General features: G+C 43.5%; 1 protein-coding gene across 5 annotated transcripts in view; it reads left to right on the forward strand.

The window, feature by feature from the left end:
* The first annotated feature begins 637 nt into the window (after nt 1–637).
* The window catches only part of LOC149314276 (inner centromere protein-like), a 36,681-nt gene continuing 24,031 nt past the window's right edge, over nt 638–13,287 (forward strand). Inside the window, exons 1-4 of one of the 5 annotated variants that reach the window (XM_089520774.1) lie at nt 638–688; nt 2,304–2,423; nt 10,628–10,772; nt 11,633–11,743. In XM_089520774.1, the coding sequence (XP_089376900.1) occupies nt 10,645–10,772; nt 11,633–11,743 (239 nt within the window). In that variant the 5' untranslated portion in view covers nt 638–688; nt 2,304–2,423; nt 10,628–10,644. Of the gene's footprint in view, nt 689–2,303; nt 2,424–7,761; nt 7,839–10,627; nt 10,773–11,632; nt 11,744–13,287 lie in introns of those variants that run through there. The other 4 variants (XM_089520770.1, XM_089520773.1, XM_089520772.1 and 1 more) reach the window with 4 other exon arrangements.

Consider the following 13,287-nt stretch of genomic DNA (forward strand, 5'->3'; position numbering starts at 1 on the left):
GCTCCTTAGCCCTGCTCCACATGGAGGGCACTCTGGAACTCCTCCCGGGCAGGAGGCTGGAATGGAGGACCGTGTCCTGGAAAAGGAGGACAAGCCTGGGTTTATTTTGGGGGGAGAGAACTGTGGCTTTTCACAAGAGAAGTCAAGATTAAAAGCAAGGAGGCAGATAATTTAAATCTCTTCCAAGGCTGCTGCTGCTGCTGCTGCTGCTGCTGCTATGAGAAACCAAAGACAGAAGCAAATAAAATACCCCCTTCCTTCCTTCCTTCCTTCCGTAGTGAGGCTGACTCTCTGTTATCAATCAGCCACAGAAATGAAGCCAAAGCAGCCTCCAGAGAGAGAGAGAGAAATAAAGGGCGCCCCACAATAAAATCGTTGCCCGCCTCGTGCCTGAAGAAACGCGTGCGCATGCGCGAGAGAGAGCGCGGCCTGCCTAAAAAGAGCCGCCCCGCGCGCGAGCCCCAGCTAGACAGCCACTTCCAACCAGGAAGAGAATGATGAGTCCAAGGCAGGCTTGATGAGAGACTAGTGAGTGAGCGGGGTGGGCGGGACAAACGTTCGCGTGCTCGACGCTGATTGGCTGTAGGCGCCGTTCGTTAACACTTAAAGGGCCACTCCTGTGTGAGCACCATCTAATATTTGTCATTCAGCTGAGGAGCGGGCGTCTGCGCGTTGTTGCTTCCTGCAAGTAAGGCTCTAGATAGGGCTTCGGCCTCGTCCTGGTGGAGGACCCACAGAGGTGGTTTTTAAGGGGGAAGCCGGAGTGGGGTTATTTTAGCCTGATAACAGGGACTGTGGAAAGGGACAACAGGAAGCCCACCTTGGCCATGGAAGCCCATACATAGGGAGACCTTGGGCAAGAAGCCACACTCTCTCAGCCCCCTCAGCAGGGGATGGCCATGGCAGGCCCCCTCTGAAGAACCTTGGCCAAGAAAAACCCACAATGGGTTCATGGCCTTAGGGTCGGCATAAGTCAGAAAGGACTGGGAGGCACACAGCGGCAGAAGAGTCATGGAACATCTTCCCTATGTGTGTCTACATACGCCTCTGCGGAAAAGTGGAAGATATATATATATATATATATATATATGATAGGACACTATATGATCATGAAGTTGCCCACGCCTTTTTCTGTTGTGTGCCTCCCAGTCCTTGCCAACTTATGCCAACCCTAAGGCCACGAACGTACAGCTGGCCCTTATACACGGATTTTTATACACGGATTCAAGCATCCACGGTTTGAAATGTTCAAACAAAGCATACATTTCAAATATCAAAGCTTCATTTTCCATTGTTTATAAGGGACACCATTTTGCTCTGCCATTATATTTAATGGGACTTGAACATCCACAGATCTTGTTATCCACGGCGGGGGATCTTGGAACCAAACCCCAGCGTATGACAAGGGTCCACTGTATCATGGGTCTTTCTTGGCAAGCTTTCTTCAGAGGGGGCTCCCTTCCTGAGGAGGCTGAGAGAGTGTGACTTCTTGCCCAAGGTCTCCCAATGGGTTTCCAGGGCCAAGTTGGGCTCCCTATTGTCTCTTTCTACTGTCTCTTTCTACACACACACACATATCTATATACGCATCCCTCCATATTTGTGGATTTGATTATTCATGGATTTTATTAACATGTTTTCTCTAGGAGTATCTAGGTCCTCCAGTGCAACTCTGTGGTCAACTTTAACTAAAAGTTGCACCGAAAGGCCTAGAGATTCCTGGAGGGAATACTCTGCTAGGCATTTGTAGCTCTTCCAGTGAAGTTCTGTGGTCAGTGTCTGTCGGACGTTGGCCACAGAGTTGCACTGGAGGACCTAGAGATTCCTAGAGAGGTGTCCCCTCAGGTAAAAACATGGTGGTTTTGTTATTTGCAGTTTTTCCATATTCATAGGGGTCTTGTGCCCCTAACCCTAGCGAATATGGAGGGACAAGTTTATATGATATCATCCCATCAGGGAGGCAGCATGGTGTAGTGGTTTGGGTGTTGGACAGGCTACATCTGCTCTGCAGAATTAATCCAGTATGACACCGTTTTAACTGCCATGGCTCAATGCTAGGGAATCCTGGTGTTTGTAGTTCGTTGTGGCACCAGAGCTCTCTGACAGTGAAGGCTAAATGCCTCACAGGAATACAAATTCCAGGATTCCATAATACTGAGCCTTGGCAGTCAAACTGGATTAATTCTGCAGTGCAGATATGGCCAATGACTCTTAACAATGGTTGCTCACATAGCCCAGCCTCAGCCATGGAAACCCACTCAGCTTCAGAGGACTGTTAACGATATTTTTTTAATATCTTCAAGGCAACACCTGTGAGAAGAGTCCGAGGCAGGGTTCCCTTGATAGTCTCTAGGCTGCGTTTGTTAACGCTTTAAACAGCCACCACACCGAAGTCACACTTCAGCACCATCACTGTCATCCAGGTGAGCGTCTGGCATTGTTTGTTCTTGCAGGTAGGACTGTTTTGGGTTTTTAAGGAGGAATTTGGACTTCCCCCTGTTTAGGTTATTAGCCTCATAACAGTAGATTGTAATTTTTTTTTAGATTGCAGGCCTGAGGACAGGGAACCGTCTAAATAATAATAATAATAATAATAATAATAATAGTAAGCCGCTCTGAGAGCCTTTAGGGCTGAAGGGCGGGGTATAAATACAGTAAATAAACAAATAATAATACTAATACTAATAATAAATAATAAATAAACAGAGGGCCCATCTAGGCCATGTAAACCCACTGGATGACCTTGGGCAAGTCACACTCTCTCAGCCTCAGAGGATGGCCAATGCAACCCCCCCCCAGAAATTTGCCAATAATTATAAGGATGTTTTTACAGTTTTATTAGGGTCACCAGCAGCCCAAAGTGCAGTTTTCAGAAAAACTACCTTTTGATGTAATAGGAAACCCATTGGGAGACCTTGGGCAAGTCACACTCTCTCAGCCTCCTCAGAGTGGGATGGCCATGGCAAACCTCCTCTGAAGAAAGTTTGCCAAGAAAAACCCACTATATTACGGTCAGCGTAAGTTGGAAAGGACTGGAAGACACACAACAACAGAAAAAGGTGTGGGCAACTTTAAAATCATATAGCAGTGATGGTGAATCTTTTCGAGGCCGAGTGCCCAACCTGCAACCCAAAACCCACTTATTTATTGCAAAGTGCCATGTCCCTCTGGCCTTCTTGTAACAAACTCTGGCAAACTCTGTGCTGGGGCGATGGCACATGTGTCCACAGAGAGGGCTCTAAGTGCCACCTCTGGCACGCGTGCCATAGGTTCGCCATCACTGTCATATAGCATCATAAACACACACACACACATTTGTCCCTCCATATTTGATAGGGTTAAGGGCCCAAGACCTCTGTGAATATGGAAAAACTGCAAATAACAAAAACAACCATGTTTTTACCTGAGTAGCCACCTCCCTAGGGATCTCTAAGTCCTACAATGCAACTCTGTGGTCAACATCTGCCAGACATTGACCATAGAATAGAATCGTAGAGTTGGAAGAGACCACAAGGGCCATCCAGTCTAACCCCCTGCCATGCAGGAACTCTCAGTCAAAGCATCCCGACAGATGGCCATCCAGCCTCTGTTTAAAGACCTCCAGGGAAGGAGAACTGCACTGGAGGAGCTACAAATGCCTAATGGAGGGTTCTATCTAGGAATCTCTAGGTCTTTCAGTGCAACTTTTAGTTAAGGTTGATCATAGAATTGCGCTGGAGGATTAGATATTCCTAGAGAGGACATATTAATCAAATCCATGAATAATCAATGCCACAAATATGGAGGAGTGTGTCGCGTGTGTGTATATGATACCATCCAGAGAGACAGCGTGGTGTAGTGGTTTGAGTGTTGAACACAAGCTACATCTGCACTGCAGAATTAATCCAGTTTGACACCGCTTTAACTGTCATGGCTCAATGCTATGGAATCCTGGTGTTTGTAGTTCGTTGTGGCACCAGAGTTCTCTGACAGTGAAGGCTAAATGTCTCACAGAAATACAAATTCCAGGATTCTGTAATACTGAGCCATGGCAGTTAAAGTGGTGTCAAACTAGATTAATTCTGCAGTGCAGATGTGGCCAATAACTCTTAATGATTGTTCACATAATCCAGCCTCAGCCATCGAAACACACTCAGGTTCCGAGGACTGTGCATAATTTTTTTAAAATACATATATATATATACTGTATATACTCATCTATAAGTCTAGAAATTTTAGTCCAAAAATTGACCCCAAAAACCTAGGTCGACTTATCCACAGTACCATTCTTTAAATCTTATTAAAAAGAGAACCACCCCCTGATTAAAGGCAAGAGTGCAATCTGTCCTGGAAGCACTGACCTCCTTCTACTCTCTCTTCCATCCAGCCTCTAGTGTGAGCCAAAATAGTTATGCCTACCATAATTTTGTAGGTTCTTTGGCATTGTTCTCCTGTGCTTCATCATTTAGGTCCTTTGTTGCATGAACCTAAGTTTTACCCTCGACTTATCCACAAGTCATATAAAAATCCATAATTTTGCCCTCAAAACCTGCCCTCGACTTATACATGAGGTCGACTTATATACAGTATTTTAAATGATATATTAACACACACACACTTGTAACCATATAACTCATATAGAAGCGCAAGACACTACAACCCACAACCTTCCCCCCCCCTCTCTCTCTCTATATATATATACCCCTCTCAAAACAAAACAAAGCAGTAAATAAAAAAATAACACATTGACTTCCCATTTGCCAAGACAGTGTATCTCTTAATCCTTTCCCCATTCCTTTCATATATAAGCTTCCTGTGCTCAGTTTATTGTACTTTTAATTTTAATACCTTATAATTAAAACAGAAAGAAAAAAACACACCACTCTTGCCTTATAACATTAATAAATAATAATAATAAAATTTATTTTTATCCCGCCCCTCTACACAGCACAATTGGGGCGGCTTACAACATTAAAATATGCAGTAAACACACCTCATTCCCACCCCTCTTAAAATACAAATGTCTCATTCTTAATCTAAATCAATCACACTTCAACATAACACTCCGCAAATCTTGACAAGAAAACCCTATGATAGGGTTGCCATAAATCAGCAATAACTTGAAGGCACACAGCAACAATCCTATCATTCTTTCTTCAGGAGAAAAAAAGGAGTTTGTTTTATTCATTCCAAAGGGTTCCTTTCCTGGTTTTCTCTTAGAATCAGGAAAGAGCCCCCTGGCACCCTAAGGAACAATACAATTATTATTACTTGAGCCTTCGTGCCCTATGCTTGTTGTTTAGAGAATAGGACCCAGAACAATAGATGCAAGCTCCAGGAAAAGAGATTCCACCTCAACATTAGGAGGAACTTCCTGACAGTAAGGGCTGTTCCACAGTGGAACACACTCCCTTGGAGAGTGGTGGAGTCTCCTCATTTGGAGGTCTTTAAACAGAGGCTGGATTGCCATCTGTCAGGCAGGGACGTAGCCAGGATTTTGGGAAGGGGGGGTCCAGACTAAGTGCCACCATTATATTGGGACATTGTATCTAATGGAAGAGGGGTGGGTCCGGACCCCCACTTGGCTACGTCCCTGTGTCAGGGGTGCTTTGACTGAGAGCTCCTGCATGGCAGGGGGTTGGACTGGATGGTCTCTTCCAACTGTATGATTCTATTCTTCCAGGATGCTAACCTTGAAGAAACCAAAGTTAAAAAGACTACTGGTTATGTAGTTCACAATTCTTGCCTCCTGCAGAATATTCATGTGTGTTTTGGACCTGACTCCCCAGATGAGCATGGTTGTATCTTAGAACAAAACTCTTTTCTTTTCTTAGCCACCACAGAGTCACAAACAGAGCTTTTTTATCCAGTGTATGAGTACTGGTTTACTTAATATCAAGATTTTTCTTAAGGGCAACCAACATCTGTTTTATGAAACGTAGTGTTAATAACCAGGTTGACATTGTGGGTAGTTCATAAAGCCATACAAATGCAGGAGTAGCTGCCTTCACCATGGAATTTCAAAGTCAGGTAAATGATGCTGATAGGACTTTCATGGTAATACAGTACTAGTTTATTACGTCAACTAAAATTGAACAAAAGTTGTGGTTGCTTTCAAAAACTAAGTTTTCTTCATCAGTTAAAGGTGTTGTTGTTTTTTTAACTGGGATGGGTGGATGGAGGAAATGACAGTGTTCAATTTAGGGGGCAGTTTGAATCTCCTTGAAAGGCCCCTTTTGAAACCCTATAACTAAATGTTTTATGGCTTTATGGTTTATCTTTCCAGTAAACTAAGGGCTAGATGGTGGTGGGGGTGGAATCTTAAACTGAACCAATTGTTTGTCACACACAATCTGAAGAGGACATGTAGATATCTCACAACAGTTTTCATTTCCCTCTCCGACTGTTTCATGCTTTTGAAAACTAATCTTGTGTGATGCAGAAATGTTTTTGAAAGGGAGCACTGAGACTTCTGCGTAATTAAGGTTGGCCTAATATGGCATCACCGCAAAACAGACTTGGGGATTTGGGGATCTGTAGTTTCCCACAGATTTAATTTCTCTCTGACCTGTTTCCAATCCGTGCCCACTCCCACCCATGCAAACTGCTCCTTGCAATTTGGCACAACGCGGCTCTTAACTCCAGTGCGGTCTTTGAAAGCTCACGGCACAATACAGCCATTGCTGTTTATGGGTGCAAGGCTGTTCCATTTCAGTTTTGGAGCAGGTAGGAGGAAGATTTTACCCCTGAATATACTAAGAGAGTTGCTGCTCATGAAAGCTTAGACTCAATAAAATACGCTAAGTCTTAAAGGCCCCACAAAACTAAAGAGAGCCAGTGTGGTGGTGTGGTTTGAGCGTTGGACTATGACTCTGGAGACCAGGGTTTGACTCTCCCAGCTCAGACCTGGAAACCTGCTGGGTGACCTTGAGCCCACTTCCTGAGAGGCAATGGGGACTCCCTGGGAGGGGTGCAAGTTTGGAAGTGGCCTCAAGGCTAGGAAAGCTTCTCTCTCTGGTGAGTCTCAAAGAGGGGCTGCAAGGACCCTTTGCACACTGAGGTCCAAAACACACTACAAAAATAATCCAGTTTGAGACCACTTCAGCTGCCCTGACTCAATGCTGAGGAATTCTGGGAACTGTAGTTTTGTGAGACATTTAGCCTTCAGAGAGCTCTGGTGCCACAATAAACTACAGTTCCCAGGATTCCCTAGCACCGAGCCAGGGCAGTTAAAGCGGTCTCAAACTGGGCTATTTGTGCAGTGTGTTCTGGACCTGACTCCCCAGACGAACACGGCTGTGTCTTAGAACAAAACTCTTTCCTTTTCTTAGCCAGCACAGAGTCACAAAGATCTTGTGGCACCTTTGAGACGCACCGAAAGAAAGAAGCTGGCAGCATGAGCTTTGGTAGACGTAAGCCTGCTTCCTCAGGTGCATTTAGGATTTGGGACTAAATGTATCTGAGGAAGTAGGCTGAAGTCTAGGAAAGCTCATGCTGCCAGCTTCTTTCCTTCAGCGAGTCTGAAAGGTGCTGCAAGGTCTCTCTCCGTACTGATTCCACAGAATAACACGGCCATAGCTTTGAATTCAACAGACTCTATGACACTTCTTCCTCCTCCCCTCCTCCATCATTTCCCTTTTCCTCTGCTTCCTCTGGCTCTCGAAAACCCCGGGTTGCCCCTCAGCCAATCGCCGTCGCCGTTCCGGAAAGGCGCGCTTCTGATTGGAGCGCGCGGGAGTGACGCTCTTTGAAAATTGTAGCGGGAGCCGCCGCAGGGGAGGACGCTTGCTTCGTTTGTTCGTCCGTGGGCTGCTCTTGGTGGAAGTTGCGTTGGAGCTGCTCCCGGGGCCAAGCGGCGTGTGAGTCCCGGAGGGGGGCGGCAGGGAGGGAAAAGATGGCCTAAGGCAGGCTGGAGCGATTTAGGCTGCGTCTGCATTGTGGAAATAGAGCGGGTTGACACCACTTGAAGTGCCATGGCTCCATGCTCTGGAATTCTGGGTATGGTCGTTAGTTGGGGCGCCATGGCACTTAAGACGCAGTCAAACCGCTTTATGTCCACAATGCAGATGCAGCCTGTGACTCTGGCTATTTGGTCCCAGGGGAGGAGTTTCGTGGTCTTCAGGGTCGTGTTTCCTGTTGTAACTCAGGGCCCTCTTGAATCCAAAGCCAACGGATTTCTATAGTTCCTGAGTAGTTTAGGCTGCACCCGCACATTATTATTATTATTATTGCTATTATTATTGTTGTTGTTACCTTCTCTAATACCTTTGTTGTTCTCATCTTTGGAGAAGCTAGCCACAGGTGCTGGCCAAACACCAGGAACAAACTCTTCTAGAACATGGCCCCGACCCCCCCCCCCCCCCCCATGGATGTCGGATGCCATGAAAGCCTTTGACTTCACTTATTGTTGTTATTATTATTATCATCGCATCCTTTCCCCAAAACTGGGGTTCAGAGCGGCTTACAGGATTAAAAACGGTACAGTTAAAGTCCAGTTTGACACTGGTTTAACTGCCACGGCTGCGTCCTTTGAGAATCCTGGGATTTAGAGTTGGTTGTGGCTCCAGAGTTCTCTGACAGAAGGCTAGATATCCCACTCCACAGAACTACAAATCCCAGGATTCTGTAGCATTGAGCAATGGTGGTTGAAGCGGTTTCAAACTGGATTGTTTCTGCAGTGTGGATGAAGCCTAGTCCAAACAGTGAAGCTGTCGCTGAGGAATAGGTGGTAGGTGAGTAGCTGCTCGAATGCTCCCAAGGAATGGTATGGACTGTTGTTGTTATGAGTTACTGTGTGGAAGCTACAGGAATCCTGTGTAGTTTTGTTGTTGTTTCCTTTACCTTTATTATTATTCAGCTGTAAAGGAAGGTCAGGAGCAGTTAGGGTTTGTGTGTCAGTCCTCATGAATACTTGCTTTCTCATCACCTGTTCCCAGACATTTTTCTCTTGAGGTACTTATTTAAACCTGGGAAAATATGCTTTTTTGGGTGGTTGTTGTAGATGTTAGTTACCAGTCATATTTTGGGTGACAGAAGATGCTTAAATTATGGGTCTGCTCTCTAAGATTTTGATATTTAGGTGTTTTGAAGTTTGCATTTTAGAGCTTTGCAAACCCTACAAGGGTTCAGTGCTACTAAAAAAAGTTTTTTGTCTAAGGGCTATTCCTCATGAATGTGTTGGCAAATCTGGCATGGCGCTGTTATTGTTCAAAATGACTTAAAGCAACACCATTAAACAATCCAATAAAACACATCAATATATACCAGTATAGGAGAGTTCTCAACAGCTTATGGATGATGGGGAAAGCATCAGTCTACTATGAGGCTTCTTTGTTCTCCCGGGGAGTCAAGGACCTTGGGCATCTCTGACTCCCTTTTGCATCCCATCCTCCCCTGTGAAGGCCTCCTTCCAAACTATGCATTGATATCAAAGCTTGCTTATCATTATTCTTATTATGTGCTGAGGCTGAGAGAAGGAAAATGGGGAGAGGAGAGAAAGGAGGAGAGGGGGGTGAACCCAGCCAAAGGAAGAGCTGTGAGAGAGAGGGGGGTTTATCAAACCCTCACATGGAGATGTTGGTGGTCTTGGAGCTGTCATTTACAGGCAGTGTTCCTTGAGGTATCTTGAACCTTGGTTGTATAAGGCTTTGTATGTTAGCAACATATTAAATTTAGCTCTTGAGTAAACTGGTAGCCAGTATGGGCCCTTCAGTTGTAGGTTAGTAGGTGCAAGGTTAGATTACTTAATAGGATGCCTAACTGCTGCATTTTGTACTAGCTGTAGTTTCTGAATACAAACCTTAATACACCTGGCAAAACTACCTCTGAGCATTTAAACCCTATGAAATTCATGTGGTCACTGTAAATTGGCAGGCCACATGCACACTCTTTCAAGATGGTTGTATTTGATTTTGATTAAAAGTGAAACTACTGATAGTTGCTTGCCTCTGAATATTCAGTTTAAAGGTAAGCTAAATGTATTTAGGATTGTTAGCTAAAATAGAGTCACAGGCCCGTTACAGACGGGCATAAAGTACGGACTGGGTCCGTATTAGGGTTAGAAAGGGGCGTCCCTTCCGGACGCCCCTAACCCTAATACGGACCGAGTCCGTACAAAATGGCGGTGCCCGTTCCACACGAGGGCCGCCATCTTTACGTAGTGGATGCACTGTGTCCACGTGGCGCATATGACACTGTGAGTGTGCCATTGGCGCCTCGCAGCATCATATCTGCACCACAAAGAGAAGCGCAGAGGAGCCCTGTGGTTTGGCTGCTGCGGCTCCTCCATGCTGCAACCGGCAGCGGCGCGAGACCGCCCATTCTGGGCGGTCTGTAACGCGCCACTGTGAAGTATGGTATGTGCTTGGATTTACTGTTTTAAGCTTCATCTGCGCTGCAGAAATAATCCAGGTTGATACCACTTTAACTGCTATAGCTCAATGCTATGGAATTCTGGGAATTTGTTGTGGCACCAGAGCTCTCTGAGAGAAGGCTAAGTGTTTGACAAAACTACAGTTCTCAGAATTCCATAGCATTTAGTCATGGCAGTTAAAACTGTGTCAACCTGGACTATTTATGCAGTGTGGTTGCAGCCTTAGAGTGTAAGGCATTTCTGTTGTTTTAATAAGAACCGGTTTGGCTTTTGCAGACCAAGCCACGGCGAAGATGGCACTCCTTGCAAGACTAGAGGAAGAGTCACAAAAGAAACTTGATGAATTTCTGCGGAATATTGAAAACAGAGACTTTGTGTGGATGGGTGAGATTCTTGAAGAAGCAATCAAGATGTCCAGCAGGTAAAATCTAGAGTTATGCTGGAAAAGGTGCCAAAACCCAGTTCTTTGTCTCTTACATCTGTTGAAACTGTTACTGTCCCAAAACTGTATGGGGCTTGTCAGCCTAGCTGGATGAACTGTAAATCAAGGGAGCTGTAAGTCCCTTGTAAATGTAGCTGGTACGAAGAAATTCTTAAAATTTCTATGTTTCCCACACAACTGCAACTGAATTGTTTTTTCAGCAATCTAAAAGCATAGCCATAAAACATTTAGCTATGAAGGCCATGTGCCTTTTCAATTCAAAGTTATATTTTATTGAATTACATCTTCCATGTGCTTCTTTCTGTACAAATAAGCAAATATTGCTTATTTGAAGGCTAAGGCCTTCGTAGACCATACCTATTAGGAATTCTTGATCTTAGGTTATATATCTGTCTAATGGTTAAATTAATACAAGGTACAATTTGATCAGCTCAGTCTGTCATTCTGTAATATGCAGAATGTTTCTTGAATTATAAATATATATTGGTACATTGGCCAGGTTAGGAATCATTGCCTAGATCAAGAATCAGGTTGGTGCAAGAACCTTTTCTTATTGTAATGTATCTTGACCTGAAGTATACTTTTTGTTACTGGAGTGAGTCTTAAATTGTTCCAAAGAAATAGCAATGATCTGGGGCTCTCCTGAAGTTATTTTAGAATGAAGGTGAAATATGTATCATATTAACTTGTCAACATGCCACTCCATCAGCAGAAGATGTTGATTTGCATCATTCCAGCTGTTACAGTCTTGCAGCATCAACTGCATGGATTGGTTTGGAATAAGAAATAGTTGAGCCTTTTGTACCAAATAATAGATTTCAACTCATGTTCTATCAAAGCAGCAGCTCCAATGGAGAACCATTGCTGATGCCAAAAACTCCATCTCAGAAAAATCGCCAGAAAAAGAAGCGTTTTTCATCTGCTAAGCATGACCAGTTTGCCAAAAAGAGGTAAGATGGAACATTTTTTATGTATATAGAGTAGGTGATGAGGGTTGGGATGGTTTAGAATCTACATGCAGGCTTTTGTAGTGTTTGACATTCTGAACTGACATTTGAGGGAAATATTAGGATTGGGGGGAAAGCCAGTAAGGTGTAGTGGTTTGAGTGTTGGTCAAGGATTCTGGGAGACTGGAGGTGGAATTCTGACTTGGCCATAGAAATTACACATTCTCAGCCTCAGAGGAAGGCAATGACAAACCTCCTTTGTCAGATGGGGAAACATGATAGGTTCTCCTTAGGGTCTCCATAATGAGTTGAAGGCCGAAAAGAGCAACTCAGAAAAATTGGATTGGGACTAAAATACTTAGCTGTAAGTTTGAAATAGGAGTATTTAAGAATGTGTTCCCAATTACTTGGGAAGTGTCTTAAATATTTCTTTAAATATTTAAACATATTTTTAATTGTGAAAGGAACAAAAACAAGTACAATAGGGACCATCCTTCTGAGATATGTATGATCTGGGAAGCTTTGTACAGAGTGATTGGAGCCACAGAAGCCTTGTCATAATTCCTTATTTGAAAATTTGATTATAACATCAAATTTTTATGGGAAGGAAAATGCACTAGAGTCAGATGGCAGATTCTCACAGAGAATTGCAAGAAGGGGAGATGTGCATTACCTAATTTTAAGTTATATTATTGTGCGGCATGCATGCTTGTGTGGGTTGGAAGTGTGGTTCAACTTAAGTAATGACAGATTGCTTACTTTAGAATGCTGTGATTTAAGGTTTAGTTTGCACACATATTTATGGTATAATAAGGTTAAAGACATAAGGAATTTGATCACCACTTTCTCAGAAGAGCGTTACTGAAGGTTTGGAACAAGATTAAGGCTTTATATTATAGGAAGATACCATTATGAGTTTCTCCTCAAGAGGATTTTTATAATAGAACTAAAGAACATTACAGACATTGGATTAAGTACAAAGGAAAAGATCAACTGGTAATTATACCTACAGCTAGCTGAAAGGTTCAGAGTTGACATTAAAATGAAGGGAATTACGAATGAGAAAAATAATTTGGATAGTGGTATTGAAGATAGTGAGAAAAAACACTTATTAAGATACTACAAGTCTCTGAAAGAAAGGGACTTGGAAGATGAGTCTGTTAAGCACTCGATAAAATGGGCCCAGGACATTGGGAAACCAATAGAACTGGAGGATTGGGAAAAATCTTTGGGGAGAACAAAAAAAATTATCATATTATGCCCAAGTTATAAAGAAAACTATATGAAAATGTTGTTTAGGTGATATATGACCCCTATAAAAATCAATAAAATATATAACACAGGTTGCGTTAAGTGCTGGAAATGTCTGAAATAAGATGAGACCTTTTCCCATCTTTGGTGGAAATGTGAAAAGGTCTCAGAATATTGGAGGAATATACAAAAACTCATGGTAGAAATTTTGCATATAGATATTCCATTAGATCCTTTTTGTGGAACATGACATGTAAGTTAGAAAAGGAAGTGGCAAGAAAATATTCTCGGTTAGT

The sequence above is a fragment of the Sceloporus occidentalis genome, unplaced genomic scaffold (assembly GCF_023333645.1).
Source record: "Sceloporus occidentalis isolate IW3139 unplaced genomic scaffold, rSceOcc1.0.p SCAF_4, whole genome shotgun sequence".
In the NCBI taxonomy this organism is placed as follows: domain Eukaryota; kingdom Metazoa; phylum Chordata; class Lepidosauria; order Squamata; family Phrynosomatidae; genus Sceloporus; species Sceloporus occidentalis.